The 21,312-nt window shown below is 45.6% G+C and overlaps 1 protein-coding gene across 4 annotated transcripts in view; it reads left to right on the forward strand.

Moving 5' to 3' along the window:
* Positions 1–20,698, forward strand: part of RECK (reversion inducing cysteine rich protein with kazal motifs) — a 97,025-nt gene extending 76,327 nt beyond the window's left edge. For all 4 annotated transcript variants that reach the window (XM_046674729.1, XM_046674751.1, XM_046674744.1 and 1 more), the window contains 6 exons: positions 6,827–6,998; positions 14,326–14,518; positions 15,748–15,958; positions 17,111–17,184; positions 17,995–18,150; positions 19,083–20,698. In XM_046674729.1, coding sequence (XP_046530685.1) covers positions 6,827–6,998; positions 14,326–14,518; positions 15,748–15,958; positions 17,111–17,184; positions 17,995–18,150; positions 19,083–19,301 — 1,025 coding nt within the window. In that variant the 3' untranslated portion in view covers positions 19,302–20,698. The remainder of the gene's footprint in view (positions 1–6,826; positions 6,999–14,325; positions 14,519–15,747; positions 15,959–17,110; positions 17,185–17,994; positions 18,151–19,082) is intronic.
* Positions 20,699–21,312: the final 614 nt, after the last annotated feature.

The raw sequence follows: 21,312 nt of genomic DNA on the forward strand, positions 1-21,312 counted from the left end.
AAGAAATTCATCCGGAGTTATAATACTGATCTACAATCTTAAGTCATTGAGCAATTATCACTCTTTAGCCTGCATGCCAGTCTTACAACACTGACTAAAGAAAACAGTGATTAGTTTGAACATTATGATTAATGCAAGAATTCCAAGGAGTAATCTGGAAATAGGAATTGCAATCTGGATCACAAAAGGGAGCCAGTACCTGAAGGGAGCCAATGAAACAATCAAAACTAGGTGTAGGATTGCTTAGGGCATTTTTCATGTGCTTTAGCAGAGATGACACATAGGAAGAACAATGTGGGCTATTAGCCATGTTTCACTATCATAATTAGTAATATGGGATGAAATGCAAACACTGGAATGAGATCTTTCCATCATAATAAATTGTTTTAAAGCTTTCCAATCTGTACCTTGAAAGAGAGAAACCCACCAAGGTATCCCAGATGTGCTAGAAAGGGAGAGTTGGCCTCATATGCAACAATTGAACTGATTTTTGTGTGAAGCCAAGGAATGAGTCCACTGTAAAAAGACACTGCCATCTGAGTCCCATTCAGATGTGGACTGGAAAAATAAGCATAGTATCAGGAAAACCTTAAATGCTGTTTTTGTGCTTAATTAAAAGGTTTTGTAATTAGCTTCTAATCTATGTCATAGAGTTGGAGGGGTAGAAAATAAAGTATTGTGGAAGGGAAGGACATAGTTAAAAAGTACCAAAAAAGTCATCTAAAACACAAGGAAGGTGACCAGCATCATAAGAGTATTAAAATTGCTCGTATACTCAGGAGCGTGATTATTGTAGCAATTATAAAGTGGATATATAGTTTATGCATTACAAGGGTTTAAATGAAGAGAGATAAGGTTGGAAATACAGGCCTGGTCCGAAGTCTTGGGACAGCTGTCTACAACAGATACCATCTTCTTCTTATCCTTATTTGGAGGGATTTGTCTTGGTCAGTTGAAGTTGGGTGTCAGAAACAGGAATTGAAATCCACTCAGGCAGAGGGACCTTTTTAAAATTAGAAATGTGAATCCATGAGTTTATGACCTTTAATTTTGCAGCACATGGACTGGTTAAAAGTACCTAATATGGTCCTTTCCAACAGAGCTGCAAAGAGTCTTTTACTTGATGCCTCTACCAGTAAACAAAATCTCCAGGTTGTAGTCTGTGATCCTTAAAGTCTTTGTCTAGCGGGAGCTCTCTGTGAAAAGAATCAACTTCCAACCTTTCATTTCTTTTAAGCACCTCAGTGAGACCCTGACAATGATGTAATATATGTCCCTTGAGCAAAGTTGGTTCATATATTCCCTCATCTAATTACATAGGCCATCCTGTTATTATTTCAAAAGGAGACAGCCAATGTTTACCAAAAGATATAGATCTAAGATTGAGAAGTACTAACAGAGGAGCTTTTCACCAGAGATTAAATGCTTCTGAAAGTTTTGCCAATTGAGTTTTGATAGTGCCATTAGTTCTCTCCACTAATCCCGAGGACTGGGGATGATAAGCATGGTGAAAGTGCTACATTATTAGCCAAATGTTACAGATAGATTTCATTACTTGTCCAGTGAAATGAGTTCCCCAGTCACTGTGTAACTCGATAGAAATTCCCCAAACAGGAACGATCTTTCCAATAACAATTTAACTACTGTTAAAGCCATTGCTCTTCTGCAAGGAAAGGCCTCAACCCAATGTGAAAACATACAAATCATTACTAAGATAAATTTATATCCTTGATATGGTAGCATTTGAACAAAGTCCAATTGCCATACCACAAAAGGTCCTTTAAGAAGGGGAAAGTGACCTTGTGACCCATGGGGTGTTTTCCCAGGATCGTATTTAGGACATACATAAGGTATAACGATGCTTTATGAGCCACTGTGGGAGAAAGTCTCCAAAAATACTGTTTTCCACATCGGCAAGACAAAAAGCAATACCTTACCCAAGCGGGGAGGCTGTCCAGTCTATAGGTATGTAACAAAACCTGAAAGACAATTAACAGGATGAATCTGACATCCACAAAGGTGCAATATAATTTTCTCTCCACAGTTATCCTCATTTCTACCAAAGATAATCAGAGTAAAACTAATTTTTTTATATTAAAACTTGGGCTGATTATTTATATAAGTGAAAACAAGAATACTCACTGAGAGTTTCTGAGTTCTGGAGGGATAAGTTAGGGAGAAAAAGTAAATGTTTCATCTTTGTTTACAAAGGTATATCTTACCAAATTGTTGATAGCTTAGGAGAAAAGATTTATTTAAATCCAGTTCAGTTTTATGATCTGAAAGTTCATCAAAAACCTGTATTCTGGAGTAGGTGTCAGAGTCCTTTGCGTGAACCTCCCTGAAGATGAAATATATTTGCAAAAGCATCAGGGTAAAACAATGCTACCTGTAAATGACAAAAGACAAAACTGGCATAGTTGAAGATATGATTACAATGCAATTGACAAGGAAATTTAGTTATTTCTATAACACACATTTTAAGATAATGAGTAGAATTATACCAGGACATATCAGATCTTTAGGAATTTTATATAATTTTTAGAACACTTATATTAATAACATTTATCCACACAACATAACCCAAGATTTATCATCATTTGCTTAGTAATGCTTCTCATTGCAATTTAACATACCAAACAAACCTCATTAGTTTAATAGCTCCCTCTTTATAGGAAGAAAGAGAACAAATTCTATGAGATGTCTCAGGGGCCCACTGAAAATTCTCAAAGTTACTTTCAGGTCAAAAGAAAGTTTTTTTGTTTTTTGGGTTTTTTTAGGATTTGAATTTTGAGGAAGTTTGTCAAAAATCTCAAAAGGTTTTAAAACACTTGGTCAAATAGGATTGTCGGTCACTATGAAACAATGCTTAGTTATCCATTTAACCAAAGTGACAACCGAAGATTTTAAAGGCAATCATAAAGAGTTAAAAAGTTTTTAAAAAAGTCTTAGTGCTCTTAATAGAGACACCTCAGCTTTTTGAATAGGAAATTGTTTTGACAAAACATAGAACTCTTGCCTTTTAGGCAGACTTACTCAAAGGTGAAGAAAAACCTTTTGTAATCTCTTTATCAAGAGCAGACTAAGAGTCCAAGAAAATTACCCTTTTAAGAGAGAGAAAACCAAATTCTAATTTTTGTACCAGCTTACTTTTGATATTGAAACTCATTAAATTCACTTCACTCTTATCCAATTTGCCCATGCACAAAACTCTTTCCTCTGGGTTCCTCTTCCATAAACCTTCTATAACTTTCTTTTTTTGATTCAGAATTTGTCCCATGCCTTCCCTCCTTCCTAGTACTTTAGGACACATTTACCTTTTTTAGCAAAACAAACAAAAATATCTCCATTCCTTATACCTTCTTTACTGAAAACACACATCTACTCTCCTTGTATACGGATATTTCCCTTGTTCTTTTACATTAGCATCCTGTGGATTGGCAGACTTATAAATACTGTGTTAGAAACATGCATTCTCATAGAAAACTTCTCAGCATGGCACAAAACATGTTTATTAATAAACTCACGTATTTTTATAGTTTCTCTGTAATAAGCCAAAGGTAGAAAAATCTATAGTAACTAATGGCTAATATTTTATCTCATGTGAAAATGATTTAGATAATAAATTTCTATCATTTAACTTAATCAAAACTCTAAGGTTTCAAGTTATCAAAAGGTTTTGAAGTTATTTTTAAGTATATGTACCATGACACAGTTACTGTTAAGAAAGTTCACCCAGGAGCTGGCCCTGTGCCCAACTGGTTAAGTTCGTGTGCTCTGCTTTGGTGGCCCAGGGTTTTGCCGCTTCGAATCCTGGGTACAGACATAGCACTGCTCGTCAGGCCATGCTGAGGCGGCATCCCACGTGCCACAACTAGAAGGACCCACAACTAAAAATATACAACTGTGTACCAGGGGGCTTTACGGAGAAAAAGGAAAAATAAAATCTTAAAAAAAAAAAGTTCACCCAAAACTTTTATCTTACTTACATCAATTTAGTTTATTTGTTTCCAATAATTATGCTTAGATTGCCTACAAAAACTTCATGAGACATTAGATAAAATCAGCTATCATTCTAAGCTATTATTTTTGCTGGCAAATTTTGTAACTGAGATAACATGAACTTATTTGACTAATAAACCCAGGTTGAATGAAGGCTGCATGTATGCATCATCTCCAATGCTGATAACTTTGAAGACGTGCTTATTTCAATTAAACTAAGAAACTTAACTAAACTTCATTTACCAACGATTGTTTTATATCATGTTAACTTCAAGAACATTTGGTATAGTTTCTGTTACATTTAGAAATAATTTATATAAGCACTTACTTTAAGCCAATTAAATAGAGCTCTTTTAGAAATTATCCCATCTGAAGGTAAAAAAAGATCATACATATATAGACATACATAGATACATAGACAGATGCAGAGACCTCAAATAGTTTTCATTAAATTTTTGCAATGAATCAGGTACAATACAAAATTCAGTAATTTATAAAAGAATAGTTGGATCCAAACGGTGTTTCTGGCAGATAGAATAAAAACTTTTTGGGCCAGCCCCAGTGGCCTACTGGTTAAGTTTGGTGCACTCCACTTCGGCAGCTCAGGTTCAGTTCCCAGGGGCAGACCTACACCACTCATCTCTTGGTGGCCATGCTGTGGCAGCAGCTCACATGAAAAAAAAAAAATGAGGAAGACAGGCAACAGACATTAGCTCATGGCGAATCTTCCTCAGCAGAAAAGAAAACTTCTTTAATTTAGCAGATGTTTATAATAATGTTTTATTAGTTTCCTGTAAAGATGTCATTTTATCATTACCACACTTTGAAGCTTCTAAATACTACTTAAACTATGCTTTCCATTGTGCTTGCTTGATTTTATAGCCAGCTTTTTCCAGGTGTGCATGCAAATAAACTAATTTCAGTAAATTGAACATTCCTCATTTTGGCCATTTAAGACTCAGGTCATCTTTTGTAAAATTTTCCCATTTTGTTTAGCACTTGCAAGTAACAGCTCCATACGTACTATACATGCAGTCAGCTGGAGTTCCAGGGGAAGGCTGCCCATTCAGGAGCTGGTTGGCTTTAGAAACATGACTTCCCATTGTCTTTTAGTTTTGTTTTAGTATGAAATCTGAACAATGTCTAAGGACAGTGTAATGGGTCAGAAGTGTGCTGCTTGTGCGTGTCACTTCCTACAAGGCCGTGAACACTCTCTTACATGTCTTGGTTTCTCCCACTGGCATTCTAAAATTACCATGGGGCCTGGGAGCACTGGATGACCAATCCTTATGTGTGCATCCCTGGATGAGCTGTCAGTTACTTACTTAAAGTGAACAATCATGATGGATTTCCCTATGGGACTGCTACACAACACAAGGATCAACCTCTGACACTTCCACTAGGTTCTCAGTTGCCTGAGAATGCCTTATAGCTGGAGGGAGCTGGTGTCCCTTCTCTTCAGAGCTGAATGAGTTCAGTCTCTCATTTTGCAATCAAACAATTTGTTCAGCTTTTCTAGATACAATGTTTTCCAATTTAAAGCCAAATTAAAGGGTCAGCCAGCCCCGTTCACTCCCAAGTTCCACCTAGGAAATTCCCTCTAGGATCCTCTTACCTAGGATAGATACCAGTACCCTCTTTAGACACATAGTCTTAAGACTTGAAACAGCTCAGGTAAAAGTCAGGACCTACAACTTCAATAAGGAGGTCTGGATTTCAGGAGAACTCACTGAGGTACCCAAAGAGTGCAGTGAAGCCGGAGGGACTCAGTGAGCCCATGCTGGTACCAAGCGCCAGTTTAAAGTAGATTCCACATGGTCTCAGGTGGGTTTCTCTCAAATTCTGCCGGTTATGCCAAGAAATGTTGAAGCAAATAACCAATAACTATTCTACGGAGAGAGAGAGAGAAGGAGAATTTTATTTGAACCAGACTGAAGGACTATAGCCTGGGAAGGTAGTCTCGACAAAGGAAGAAAGCATTCCAGATAAGCATGGGCTTCAGGACATTTTTATACCTTTTTAGAACAAAGAACATACACCAAACACACCCAGGATACATATTCATCAAAGTTTCAAAGAGATATCTAGTTACAGATTAGCAGGTCAACATGACCTTAATGTCCAAGAGGAAACTTTATCTTCAGAAATACTGATACTGGCCTCATAGGATGGGAAGTATACATTCTTAGCTTCACAGAGCACAGTCTTTTACTTTGAGATAATGTTTGATGCATCCTTATCTTAATAGTTAAAGCAGATGTACAGCCTGCATTTGATAGCTGTAAGTCAGACTCCTTTAGTTCAGGCTGAATCTGGTTTAAACCAGAATAGCTACCCCACATACGTCAATATGTGAAAATTTCTTGTCACCATTATGCAGACAAATGGCTTTTCAGAGCCTTGCCACCCTTAAAAACACTGTCAGAGATTGAGGGATGTTTTTTCTCACTTAATTTACAATTTTAACATGAGACCCCCACATGATTGTTAGTACTTTGCCTTAATTAGAAAATGTGAGGGGCCGGCCTCTTGCCCAAGTGGTTAAGTTCGCACTCTGCTTCATGGCCCAGGGTTTTGCCGGTTCGGATCCTACGCGCAGACGTGGCACTGCTTGTCAGGCCACGCTGAGGCGGCATCCCACAAGGCACAACTAGAAGGACCTACAACTAGAATATACAACTATGTACTGGCGGGGGGCTTTGGGGAAAAAGAAAAAAAAGAAGATTGGCAAGAGATGTTAGCTCAGGTGCCGATCTGAAAAAACAAACTTGAGAGGAAGGGGCATGTACAAGTACACATTGTTGAGGCTGTTTCCTCTCCTCAGGTCTGCCCTGTAACTGTGCAGATCAGTTTGTCCCCGTCTGTGGGCAGAACGGACGCACTTACCCCAGTGCCTGCATTGCTCGCTGTGTGGGCCTCCAAGACCATCAATTTGAGTTTGGATCGTGCATCTCAAAGGATCCATGTAATCCTAACCCCTGCCCCAAAAATCAAAGGTAAGTCAAATGGCTCCTTATCTTTTTCAACTGAAGACCAGCACCTACTAAGCATCTAGTGTGTACCAGACAGTGAAAATACAAAGATGAATCAAGAAGGTCTCTGCCCTGAAGAGTGTGGAGTCTAGAGGGAAGGAGCTATGTACAGCTGCTTGGTAACATGCTGTGATTGAGGGCCCAGAAGTAGACCAGTTGATGCAGCCTAGGGGAGGCCTTGGAAAGCCTCTAGAAGATGTGATACTCGGCTGCAAAGACGAGGAGATTGCAGGCAGAGTGTACAGTGGAGGAATGGTGGTGTTGGTGAAGGCAGAGAGCAACAAGAGCAGAGATCTCAGCTGCTGGAAATGAGAAGATAGCGTGCTGGAGGCTGGAAGCTTATAGCAGTTCTGTAGGACTGAAACAGAAAGCAGGAGGCAAGGAGAAGGAGCAGAGGAGACGAGAGAAATGGATGTTTGCTTACCTTGTTAGCTATTTATGCTTGATAGTAATGGGAAACTTCCTTCTACTTATCTATCTCCATCTTAGGGATTGGACATGAGACATCTGTGGAAATGCAACTTAAATGTATATAATGTTATTGGTTTAGGGGCCATTTCTCTGCAGTTTCCTCATGAGCTCAGAGTGCAGTTGACCTAGGCTTAATGACAGATTTCTGTATGTGGTGGCCACAGCAAGGGTCCTACTGACTCTCTTAAGTTTCAGGCTTCTAGAACTGGAGTTTTCACTGGCTGCCTCAAAGACCTGAGCAGGACACATTCCAGTGCCAGAGTCCTTTCCTTATGAAGGATTTTGTGGAGAATAAGCTATTGCTTCTCCATCCTGAAAACTCTGGTGTAGTCGGGGCCAGGGGGGTGGGGGATTTCTCCTGTGTTAAAAGAAATGGCAGAGAGTTGATCACCAACTGGCAAAGTTTATACCATGAAAACTAAGCCCAAAAAGTTCCTGTGGAGGGGCCGGCCCGGTGGCTCAGCAGTTAAGTGCGCATGTTCCGCTTTGGCGGCCCGGGGTTCGCCGGTTCGGATCCTGGGTGCGGACATGGCACTGCTTGGCAAGCCATGCTGTGGTAGGCGTCCCACATATAAAGTGGAGGAAGAAGGGCACGGATGTTAGCTCAGGGCCAGTCTTCCTCAGCAAAAAGAGGAGGATTGGCAGCAGATGTTAGCTCGTGGCTAATCTTCCTCAAAAAGAAAGAAAAAAATAAATAAATAAATTTTTAAAAATATTAAAAAAAAAAAAAAAGTTCCTGTGGAAAGAACATAGGTGCTGTCCATTAGAAAAAAAGATAAGCCAAAAGGATAATATAATTGTGTTGGGGGATAGAATTGAGGGTTGTTTTGGTATTTGTTTGTGCCTTTATTTATTTTCTTCTTTTTGCTAACCTTTCTGGATAAGGGTGTCTTGCTTTCATAATAAAATAATAAAATCTCTAAGTGGGAAATATAATACAAAACCAATATAAAAGAAAAGATTGAAAAATGCAGCTACATGGAAATGAAAATTTTCTGCGTTGTAACAAACAAATGACAAACTGGGAAGAAGCTCACAGAGAAAAGGCTGATGTCCATCCAATATAAAGAGCCCCTACAAATCCATATGGAAAAGGTCAACAACCTAATAGAAAAATGGTCAAAGATCAACAACCTAATAGAAAAATGGATCGAGGACATAAACATAGAAAAAAGAAATACAAATGGTTCTTAAACACTTGAAAAGATGCTTTAATTAGGATAACTCTAACTACTGTACACAAACTCCCAAATATCAGTATTTTAACATAATACAAGTTCAAATACAGTCCATTTGTGTGTTCAGCAGGTGGCTTTCCACATGGTGATTCAGAGACTTAAGATCCTTCCATCTGGTCACTCTGCTAGCTCCTACAGCCTCACAGTCCTCCTCTGTATCTTCTGCATCTGGCCAGGAGATAAGAGAAGGGAGATGAGGCAGGTTGCTCTTGAGAAGCTTTTGTAGGCCAGGTTTAAAACTGACCTTCCTCTCTACTTCCAGCCACACTCCATTGTCTAGAACTCAGTCACTTGACCACTACTACTGCCAGGGAGACTAGGAAATGTAATCTAAGTGTGTGCCCAAGAAGAAAATTAAATGAATTTGATGAACATCTGACCAATCTACCCCAATGCTTAACCTGCCTCATATTAACAGAAATGTAAATTAAATTAAGACTACAATTGTGTACCACTTCCCATCTACCAGATTGGCAAAGACAAAAAGTTTGATAATATAATGTAGGGAAACAGGCACTCCCATAGGAAAGGAGGGGTGAGGGGAGGATTGGGACATCCTCCATGGAGGGCAACTTGGCTACGCCCACCAAAATTTTTAAATAACATATTCTTTGAATCAGCATATGAAAATGCTTATATTTACATATCTCCAGGAGAATAAACAATAAATTGGTAATAGTGGTTGCCTCTAGGGACGGGAACTAGGTAGCTGGGACATAAGAGTAGGAGGGAGACATTTTCCACCATATATGATTTTGTATCTTTTCAGTTTCACCATGAGCTTGTATTATGTTAAAAAAATAAAAAGTTGTATTCATTCATCAAGTGTCTACTGATGTGTCAGACATCTTTCTAAACACTAGGACACAACAGTAAGCATGTTTAATTGACCCCCCGATTCTCAGCCTTCCCTGCTGATCCTCTTATTTTTACATACTCATATTGATAAAGTTTTTCCTTCCAAAATTACCAAATTTCTCCTGATGTTCTTGGTTCTCATCCCTTTCATGTTAATAGGTAATGACGTTCTAAATATTCTTTTCCATTCTTTCTCTTCAAATGTTTTAATTTTCCATAAAACCATAACGAGGTGCGTTCTAATTTTAAATCCCATCAGAAAAGGCGAGCACAGATGGTGGTGGTGACGGTGGGGGGCATTTCAGGGCAGGAGGCTTACCCCTAAAAAGAGTAGAGGTAATTTCCTTTGAAATTAAACTAATGCTTGCTACTATATTTTTCTCCTTTATAGACTAAGATTTGTGTATCCCATTATTTCAAATACCTAGTGAAAGCTGAACATTTGAATAGGTCTTATCTTCTTATGGGAAGTTATAAATAACATTTATAGAAATGAGGGATGTCTAAGGGTCTAAAGAAGAAGGGCCTCATCCCTTACTCCTCTCAAGAAGTTCAGAATTAAGAATGAAGCAAGGTTCAGATATTACAGGAAACCCAGCTTCGTGGAGTGGCGTTCTCTCAGCGATTCGCAACCAGCCAGCGTCAGGTCCTCAGCCTTGGGAGCACAGACACCTAAGTTTTCAGCACATACTGTGAAGCCTTCTCTTAAGACAGACTCTGCCCAAGGGCTGGGCCCCAGAATCCAAGGGATCAGCGCGTGTGGGGAGAGCCTACATTGGGCTGGGGGTTCAGAGGGCGGCACATGGGGCGGCGCCTACGCGGAGCCTAGGGAGCCCCAACTCCAAGGCCGGTGGGGCAGTGCAGCGGCGCCCAAGGACGGGCGGAGCCCCACCCCCGCCCCTCCTCCGGCCCAGCGCGCGTCCCGCGGCGGGCGGAAAGGCCTGCACGCCGGGCTGGGGCTGCCCCGGGCGAGAAAGGGCCGGAGGCTGGGGGTGGGGTGCGCTTTGTGCAGCGACCCGAGAGGCGAGGGGCGGCGTCCCCACTCACCCTGGCGCGTGGGCACGTTCCTCTCGTTGGTCGCCTGCAGCACGACCTGGGCGCAGCTCTGCTCCAGGGCGAAGAGCTTGTCCTTGCCCGCCCTGGTGGCCTTGCCTGCCTTGAGCGCTGGGGAGTGGCCTTCGCGGTGGCGGGAGGCCACTTTGCCACAGCGGAATTCAAGCCTGTAGCTGGTGGCGGGGCTCGGGCTGCGCCACCAGGCGCCCGTCGTGGCGCAGGAAGCGGTGGCGGGCCGTCTGCAGGCTGCAGCGCCGGTCCTGGAAGGCCAGCGGGACGAGCGAGTCGACCCCCCAGGGCACGTCGCGGTTCACGGAGCTCGGCCGGCCGCGCCTGCAGTCAGGCTGTGGACGTTGACCGGCGGGTGCGTGGTGAGGTGTGCGCTGCCCTCCTCGGCCGGCGACACGGGCTGCAAGACAGGCGATCCTCGGTAGCGCCGGGGCGCCTCGGCCTGCAGCGACCAACGGCCGTCGTCGTGCGCCGCGCCGGGCAACCCGCACTCGCAAGTCACCTTGTCGGCCGCTACCTGGCAGCCCAGGTGGCTGTGCAGGCCTCGTCGGGCAGCTGCTCCCGCACACAGATCTTCTGCTGCTCAGGATGCTGGCCGATGCGTTCACTGTGAACCCGAACGCCTTGGCCGTCAGGCACTCGTTGCTGCAGCTGATGAGGCCGAACTGCTTCCGCGTCGCCTCGGCCGTGCTGGTGGCGGCGGGCAGGAGGGCCAGGTGGCGGGCCCTGCGGCGGCGCCCTGCTCCTGCACTCCGCAAAGTCTTCCCGCAGCGGCCCCGCTCCGGGCTCGCCGCCGCGCAGGGAGCGTGGGGGGCGGCTCGGCTCGCGCTGCCCCCGCTTCTGCCGGGCTGGCCTCTACAGCGCGCCCACCTCGGGCCACCGCCCACGCCCCAGCCCCCGGCCCCCAATGCCGTGTCCCCACTTCCACGCGCCGCAGCCTGAGGATTCACCCAGAGCCCCGGCCCCTCGGACACCCCCACCCAGGCCTAGCGGGGAGGAAGGACAAGCTAGGTGTGAGGTTGTGACAGAGACCCAGAAGACCACAGAGCACACTCGGTGGAGGCAGTCGGGAGGCAGCTCGGAGGAGGTGGCCTTCGAGCAGCGCCTTGAAGAATCGCCTGCAAGGGCCTGTTGGCCGAAGCGTTGGTGGCAGGCCAGGAGCTGAGGAGGGGTCTGCAGACCCCAAATCACCCAACGTAGGCCTTGCAGCCTGGCCCTCCAGAGCAGGGGCTGTGGTTCCCTGAGGCTTCCCGCCCTCCCAGGACACTGCTCTGAAGGCCACCCAGGCCCCTCCCTGGGACCCAAGCACCAAGCCTCCCTGGCCCATGTTGGTCTCCATGGTAGTGGCTGAGACAGGTGACCAGCATTCCCATTCTGAGGGTCCAGAAGCCACAGGGTTCTGGTCTACAGGCAGTGGAGTGGGCAGTGTGCCCGTTTCCTAGGCGGTCAGAGAAGTGAGACAGTTCTGGACAGCACAGCCCGGAAGGACAGAGCCCAGGCGTCTGGTTCCAGGGCCAGCGTGCCTTCCATTCTGTACCCCCAGGCCCTGACTTCATAGGACGCTGAGTAGGGTCCACAGGAAGGGTGATGATGGTTGCAGTCCTCCTCCTTCAAGACCCCAGCTCTCCATCCTCCTCCCTCAAGGGGGACGTTCCCTTGGGACGCCCACCCCTACCCCTGTCAGGAACACTTCCCTTTTCTCACCCTCTCCAAAGACCTAGATTTTTGCTGGGACATTCCCCACTTGCCAAACAGGCCCCTGGAATGCCAGCATGACCACAGGCCGTCCACAAGGTCTCCAGGCCAAAGGCAGAAAGCACTAGTTTGAACCAGCCCCCAAGCCGATTGGTCTGGCCTATGCTTCCCCCAAGGCAGTCCCCTCCAGGGATTTTTATCTTCGAGGGGAAGGTAATGTACCTTCACATCATTGTTTACTGGCAGGGCCTTGACCCCAGGCAGGCGTGCCCATAGCATCCCCTCCCACAAAACTTCCCCCTCCAGAGCTGGGGAATCAAGAGTTTCTCACTGTGGGGTCATCTATGGGTCGTGTAGACCTAGGCTTGAACCCCAGGCTCTCACTGGCTATGTGACTTTAGGCAAGTTATTTAACCTCTCTGAATCTCAATTTCCCCTTGGTGGTCTGAGAATCCCTGGGGGCATGGAGCTCAGTCTCTATCCCTGGCCACCCTCAGGACTTGTTCCAGACCCCAGGAAGCCCCATGCATAGTTAGGGAGACCCCAAACCTCTGGCCAACTACCAAGGCTCAGAGGAGAGGGACTGAATAACTGCAGGCATTTACAGAAGGCTGTGGGTGCCAGGCTTGGCGCTGGCAGCCAGGCTGGAGTATGCTGAGACCTGCCCATTGGGATTGGGGCTGGGTGGCACCCCCCTCCTGGGTCTGTAGCTCCCCTCTGGCCCAAGTCCCCCTCCTGCAGCTTCACAGCCTGGAGGCTAGGACAGGGGCTGGGGCGGCACGGGGGCTCCTGCGTCAGTCAGGTGGGGGTGGGAGAGGGTCTTGGCCTTCCCAGGAGATCGTTCCGGGGCTACTGGAAGACTGGAAAGTCTGGATAGGCACGGCGGCAGCCTGGGCCCCTGCGCTGGCCTTCCTGAGTTCAGATGCACGTCTCTGGCTCTCGGTTTCCTCATCTCTAAAAGGGGCTTGATAGCACCTGCCCTGGGACAGTAGTTGTGAGCTCCAAAGGAGCTGACTCTTGGAAACCCGACTGAGGAGGGCTCCTGGGACATGGGACTCAGCTTTCAAACCGGGAAGTCTCAGGGACACCAGGGCAAGTTATGACTCTACGCATCCAGCACCCAGAACAGTACCTGGCCTGTGGTCAGTGCTCCACAGATGCCAGCTGTTTTATTGCTCACTCAACAGCCTTGATGGGAGCATCCTGGGGACACAGACCACCAGAATCCCTCAGCCTTTATTCTGAATATTCAGACTTTTTTCCAAACAGATAATACGTTCATGTAGTTCAAATATCCAAAACCGTGAAAAGGCCTTCCTCCCCCCGTTCCCACCCCACCTCCTCAATAGCCGCTGTGAGGTTTGTTTCTTGCATTTTCCTTTCTTTATACAAGCAAACAGGGGTCTGTATTCTTATTTTTCTCTCCATTTTTAAATAGTATTTTCCACCATGAGGAAGAAAAAAAAGACTCATTTTGGCCAACTGACAATTAAGCCCCTGAAGATGCTCCATTTATCTCTGATTACAGGGCCTCCAGCATCAGACCCCAACCCACCTGATGGCCTCACTGCATGCCACTTTGACCCTGTGCATTCTTTGCTCCTGCCCTCGGGTCCCCTGCCCTTTCCCTCAGCACCACAGGGTCTTGAGCATCATACCTTTGCTCAGGCTGCACCCTCAGCCTGGCAAGCTTGTGTGGCCCTCCTCACCCCGCTGGGTCCAGCCGGGACACCACCTGCTCCCAGGGCTTTCTCCAGATTCCCCAGTCAGAAGGGCTCACTCCCACAGGCATTTATGACATTTTCTACCTGATAGCCTACTTTCTGTGCGTGCTTGACTCTCCGTTCTCCATCAGCTCTGGAGGATGGGGACTGCTTCCAGTGCTTTCTCCTCAGCCTCCTGTGTCTTATCGGAGCTCTGCCAGCCCTCCCAACATTGGTTCATGGGGCACCATTCGTGTTTTTCAGATGCATACCCAAACCACAAGTCTGTCTGACGACGTTTGATAAATTTGGATGTAGCCAACATGAATGTTTGCCAAGACAGCTCACCTGTGACCAGGTCCGTGATCCTGTTTGTGACACAAACCATCTGGAGCACAGCAATCTCTGCACTTTGTACCAGAGAGGGAAAAGCCTCTTATACAAAGGCCCCTGCCAGGTACCGTCATTTGGCTGACAAACCCAAGTATGCAGGAAACCGGTTGATGGTCTTTTGCAGATGACTCAGCAGTAAGACCACTTGAGGGTCTTCTGTGAATCCTGTTCCGTCGAGAGAGCTCAGTCCTCCACTCACAGTGAGCCAGCCCAAAACTGGCTTCTCCTCCTCACTCTGGAGGCCTCCCTGGCTCGTGTGTGTACCTCCGCACAGCTAGTGTACAAGCAGGAAAGGAGAGTGCCTTCTTGCCACCCACTCTTAGTAAAGAAGTTTTACACCCCTGGTGCCAGTCAGCACCATTTTCTCTCTCTGTAGTTCTGTGGGCCCTCATTGGAAAAGAAATCAGGAAGAATTCGAGTTAAAACAGCCAAGAAAAGAGTTTTCCCCCCACAATTCCCACCGAAGTCCCTCCCTCAGTACTGAAAAGTGGTCAAAAATTTCTCTAAGACTTAATGTCTTTTTACATCAGTTTATCTTTCAGTCTTTTAAGGTTGTGAAATCCATATTCATGTTAAAAATAACCCCAAGGACAGCGCCACTGAGGCTTCCCACGTGCGCCACCGGTCTGTGTGCCGCCACACCCCTTCTGGTTCCCGACCTCGGGCCCAGCGTCCCCTGCCTGCGAACAGCTGGCACCTGACATGATTGGCTCTCGTTTCCTGGTCTTCATTGTCAGAAAATCCCTTCCGCTTGTCTCCCTGGGCTTGTTTCCTCTCAGCACTTGTGTTCCAGTTGCATCAGGACTGCTGCTCTGAATTCCCGGTCTCCTCTTCCTACTTGTCCCCTCTTCCTGACTACAGTTTTTCTCTTACGTATTCTTAACCTGCCCCATGGATCCAGAGTCTGTCTGCCCACTGACTCTGCCCTTATCCCTCACCCAGTGTGAAATGGTAAAGCCTCCATATTTGTAGGACAGTGGATCTTGTTTTCTTCAAACAAGCATTTCTGGAAGCATAGAAGTCTGGAGGGAGGGGATTGTATCTCAAATCAGTTCACAAGGAATGAGCACCCAAGTCCCAAAGAGGCTGAGAGACTGATCTCCTCAGTTCATCTTGGGACAGTCCTGTTCCCCGCCCCCCAACTGTGTTTAGCCCACCTCGGGAGATTCATTAAGAGGATCCGCCTGCATCTTTTTTCCTTCCTGGAAGTAGGGAGCCCTCTACTGTGTGTTCTTGGGTAGGAAAAGTGCATCACTGAGGTTTCCAGGCTGAATGTGATTGATTTGCCCCCAGCCGTTCTGCAGAGCCACAGAGCCCGTCTGCGGGCACAATGGGGAGACCTACAGCAGCGTGTGTGCTGCCTACTCGGATCGTGTGGCAGTGGATTACCACGGGCCCTGCCAGGCCATCGGGGTCCTCTCAGAGTACAATTCTGTCAGTGAATGCGCTGCTGTGAAGTGTCCTTCGCTCTCGGTGACTGAGTGCAAACCCGTCATCCCACCTGGTAGGCTGGCAGTGCTTGGGGAGGGGCCGGGGTGGGAGTGGGAAGAGAGTGAGTCACTGAGGGGAAGAGAGCTGACTAGTTTATTTACATTTTTCAAAAAGTCGTGACTGTGCCTGATGCTGATTAGATGTGTTATTCCGGGTCAACCAGGTTACCTTAGACATCATCTGGTCTGGTGGTTTTAAAACAGTATAGTAAACTTTTTTCGAGGAAAATCTTACACCAAACAATAATATATAAACAGATAAAGCAGTATTTAATTACTAAAATTATGGTTATTAGTTCAAATGCATAATATTTACTTATTATAAAGTTAATAAAGAAATCATAATGAATGAATGAATAATTGAAGTAATTTTGATGCACACCAACTTTTGAAATTGAGAGAAACAGAAGAGAGTTGTCTTAGATTGGCGTTAGCACCTAATTGTTTTAGTTGCGTATAATCAAGAAAGTCTTATTTCATAGACTGTTATAAGCGGTAACAATTTTCTTAAACAGCTTACCTTACAGGCTCATACTCCTCAGTTAAACAGAGGTGGCAGAAGAGACTCTATCCCAAGTCTGCACAGAACACATTAATCTGGACTCTAACAAGCTCATTCCTCCATCCATGAATTCATCAGATGTTTACTGAGCTTCCAGCATGTGCCGGACATTCTTCTAGGCACTGTGGACGCAGCAGTGAGCAAAACAAAGCTGTTCTGATACTTTGTTATCGTTTTTTAACAGTTTAAAATAATTTTAAATATTAAATTAGAATCAAACACTCCGGGAGTCCCTGCTTTCGCAAACAGGAAATCTAAGGGCCGGGAAAGCACCTGCCCAGGATCACACAGTGAGTTCTGAGGCAGGCCAGGGTCTCGGCCCCACGTCTCTCGAAAGGCCAGCCCTCCCTGTGCTGCCTTCCACCACAGCTGCCTCACCCTGAGAAGTGTTGAAGGATGAAAGCAGGGCTGGAGGAAGCGTTCTGGTGGATGTGCAGATTCTGAGGCCCTCCCAGGTAGTCAGGGAACACATCTAAAAGTGCACCATCAGGAGAGCAGCTGCAGCTCTCCGAGCACGGAAGGAAGGGCCGGGGGTTTCACCAACTGTTCTGGGTTCTCCACACTTCCAATTCTGAACACATGTGAAATGCTTTCTGTTATACAGGTGCTTGTTGCCCGTTATGTGCTGGGATGTTAAGAGTTTTATTTGACAAAGAAAAGCTGGATACTATTGCTAAGGTAAATTGCTTTATATGCCAGGTACTGTTCAAACCGGATTGATAAACCTCTCAGTAATCCTACAGAGTAGAAGATGTTATCCCCTTTATAGATGAAGAAACCCATCTGCAGAGAAGCAACTCAGGTTCTGAACCCGGGCTGTCTGCTCCGGGTCCTGCACTCCTTTCCTTTGCAGCCTGGCTGTATGGTGACCTTGCTCTGCATGTCACAGCCTGAATCTTTCTTAGGAAAGATCGCCTCCTGGCCTGGTAAGCAGAGTTGGGGCTGGAGGCAGAACCAGGCAACCAGAGACTGGTAGGCGCCCCACTGGTTTCCAGGTGGCCTGCCCTCTCAGGCCCCACTCTGCCCGGTGCGTCCAGCGCCAGCCCCTGCCCACTGTGGCTCTGCCCACTTTGCTTCTCTGCCACTCCTTTGGCTGCTCACTGTTGTGGAGACAGGGCTCCAGACAACACCTGCCGCTACCTAGAAAATTGTCCCCATTTGGATTAAAACACCTGTATTTTTATACAAAGACTTTAATTATTTCCCTGCAGCCTCCAACTCAAAATACTTTATTTAAAGAAAAAAAAAAAGAAGAAGAAGAAGCATTTCTGTTGAGAATGCTTATCCTGGCTGCAAGCTCCACAGTCAGGCCAGACCCCATTGGAACAGACTGGAGATTTCAAATGCAGCTGGCAGGGCCTTCTGGGGCCTGCGCTTAGCGGTTCCTTGGTTGAAAGAGCCTCCTTGCCTTAGGCAAGGTGGCGAGGCAGCTTTGGCAATAATAAGGAATTCTTTTTTTCAGATAATAGAAACTTTTTCTCTTTCTAGGTAACAAACAAAAAGCCGATAACAGTTCTGGAAATACTTCAGAAAATCCGCATGCACGTGTCTGTCCCACAGTGCGACGTATTTGGGTACTTCAGCATTGAGTCAGAAATTGTGATCCTGATTGTTCCTGTTGATCATTCTCCAAAAGCTTTGCAGGTGGGGTTCAGCAGGTGCTGTGCCACCATCTTGTCACTGTCAAGTTTGGGGGACTTGGGAGGGGTGGCACAAACCAGAACCAGGGGAGGACCAGGTGGTGAGGACATAGAGGCATTCGGCTGGGCAGGAGGGAGAGACGCAAGGCAGTCTCTGAAGGACAGAGCTACACTGGGGAGCGTTTTCCGGGGGGCTGAAGCTGGGTACCCTTTTGACAGCAGGATTCAAAGGAGTGGGAGAGAGAAGAGGTTGAGATGCTGTGACTCAGAGGGTGCAGAGACGGAAGGAGCTGCTCATCGTACAGACGAGTTGGCTGAGGCCCAGGGAGGGGAGGGTCTGGCACGGGTCATGCAGTGACAGAGCCAGAATAGACTCCAGTCTCTGGAGGACTTTGCTCCCACTGGGGAGGGGAGCCCACTAGAGCTGGTCTTGTGGGCCCCAATCTTTCTTCCTCACAGTCGAGATGTATGTGGAGCCTCATGCATGTAGGCCCAAGTTTCGGCATCAGAATAGTGAGGGCTCAAATGAAGGGGTGAATATAAGCCCCTGGTAAACTGCACAATAAGAAAGCTCCTTAAGTCTCATTGCTTTCACCCTCATGTTTAACTAGGCATTGACAGTCCATTCCTCATGACTGTTTAACCGTGGAAAGATAATGTCTAAATGTGGATAAGTGGTGAGCACGATGGTGGAAAAAGGAAAGGGCAGTGGCATTGTGGCTCATTTCTTCTCTGATTTCATTTTCATTGATGCTGTTATGATTTGTGTAATAAATTAATACTCTAATAAAATGTGACTCTAGCCAAGGATAGGACAGAGAGAAAGCGTATTCCCTATGTTATGTATGTGTTAGGATATATGTGGGATTTGTCTGACTTGACCTTTTTATGGGTTCTGTGGTTTTATATTAAAAGAATCTGATTTTCCTCTTCCAGATTGAGGCCTGCAATAAAGAAGCGGAGAAGATCGAATCCCTCATCAACTCTGACAGCCCTACCCTGGCATCCCACGTCCCCCTGTCTGCCCTCATCATTTCCCAGGTACAGGTCTCTAGCAGCGTGCCGTCGGCCGGCATCGGGACCACACCCCCCTGCCACTCCTGCCTCTTCCTCAGCCTGGGCCTCGCCTTGCACTTGCTCTGGAGACACAACTGACTGCCCGTGAGAAGGGTAAAATGTGCCTCGATCTAGTTTTTCTACCTTGTGAAAAACATACAGGACTGCTGGTTTGTAGTTGAATAGTGGCCAAGTGAAAGCTCTTGTCACCTCTATTCACCACACAGTATTTTTTTTTTAACCTGCCAATATTTGTAGGGCTTTTGTTTTGTTTTTTACAAATGTTAAAATATATGCTTCCAAATACTTTTGAAAAGAGGATGTCCCCCTCAGGTGGATCACCCCTTACCATTTACATTTTGCTCATTTGATGGGTCCTCTACTCTAAACCAAATTCAAGATTACTGATAAATGAGATGATCCCTTTTTAGAAAGATAACTCACTTCACTGTGGGCTTCATATCACAGGAACTTCATTTCAGAGTTCCTTTAAGTATTCAGATGCCCCTAGGAGGTATGTGTTTCTTTGCAGATAATTACCTCCTCTGTCTGGAAGCGAGGGGTCGCAGTGAAGAGCTGCTGCTATTAGAGGAAGAAATAAAGGGAAAGCGTTTTTGAAATGATCATGTAAATCATCGGGCAAATTTAATTTACAGGAATGTAATTTGGGAACCCATCTATCATGTTAAGTAAAAGCAAGCTGATTAAGTGACACTCAGATAATGATATATGGTGGCCGTCTCAGTGGTTACTAATGTGCTTACTGTGACTTCTGTGAAAGGCAGTTACGTCGCATCAAAGCGTCTTGCATTATGCATTTTTATATTAACCAGATGTATATTCTTCAGTATTCATCCAAGTTAAATTTAGAGTTTTTAAACATCAATCTTTAAACCAATTGCTGCTACTTATTTAATTGCCAAAAAGTGAAATAAAGAGTAGTTCATGTAAAAAATACATGATTTTTCTATTTTATTATGAAGGTGAACAGCCATATTTGTAAAGCGACAATCATGCATGTTAACCCAGTACTTTCTCTTCGTGGAGACACATTTGCTTTCTGTGATATGCACAATATAGATAAGTGTTCTGTCTGACTTTCTTTTTGATATAGAATTATAAAGAATTATGGTTTATATATTTAAAAATGTCGATCTAAGTATTAAAATGTTTGCATGTTGTCTAAGAAGTGGAATACTTTGAATGTGTTTCACAGTTTGAAATAAGCTATTCAATGTAATACTTCTTGTTTGTATGCACCTAAACTTAGACTTTACATGAAGTATTGTTTTCAGTATTATATGTACTCTCTGGAATATATAGGGATGTGCTTATTTTACCAAAACGTTGTTTAACAGTGGGCACTTCAAGGTTCCGGATGATCTCGGGGCTGCTGGAGCGTGTTTGCTGCATCGGCCTTTTCTCTATAAATGTCTTCAATGCAATATACTGGAAAGCTTTTCTATTTTAATAAAAACAATTTTTATATGATCTTATGTACTTCTAAGCAATGTGGGCATTTAAAATGAAACCACTGATCACTCTTGGGTGAGCTGTGTCCTCCATCTGGAATAGGAAGTCATGGAGTGTTACTGTTGCCAGCCATGGGCCCTGGGCAAGTGGGGCAGCTGGAAGAGAGCGGCTCAGACCAGACCAGGCATCACCAGAGTGGCAGGAATTTAAATACAAAGACCCCAGCTTTAGGCCTTCAGGACCGAGAGCTCCAGGCCCTCTGAAACCCAGGAGCAGACTAGGCAGCTCTGTTCCCCACTGCTTTGGGCCCGATGTTCTAGCTTCAGGGTATGTCCTGGGGCAGAGAGGCCTTTGGACTGTGGAGAAAGAGGGCCTGTTGATCAAGGCCTGGGACATTCTATCAATTAGCTGAGGCTAAGATCCCGAAATCTCCATGGTTGACAACAACAGAGGCTCACATCTTGCTCGTGTCACACGTCCACTGTGGGCCAGCTGCTCTTCTCTACACTGTCTTCACTCCAAGGACCCATTCCAGTGTCCCCACAAAAGGGAGGAAAGAGGCAGAGAGAACCACAACTGGCCCTTAGGTTTCTGCTCAGAAGTGGCACTGTCATTTCTGCCTACATCTTACTGGCCC

This window comes from Equus quagga, chromosome 1 (genome assembly GCF_021613505.1).
Source record: "Equus quagga isolate Etosha38 chromosome 1, UCLA_HA_Equagga_1.0, whole genome shotgun sequence".
NCBI classification, from domain to species: Eukaryota; Metazoa; Chordata; class Mammalia; order Perissodactyla; family Equidae; genus Equus; species Equus quagga.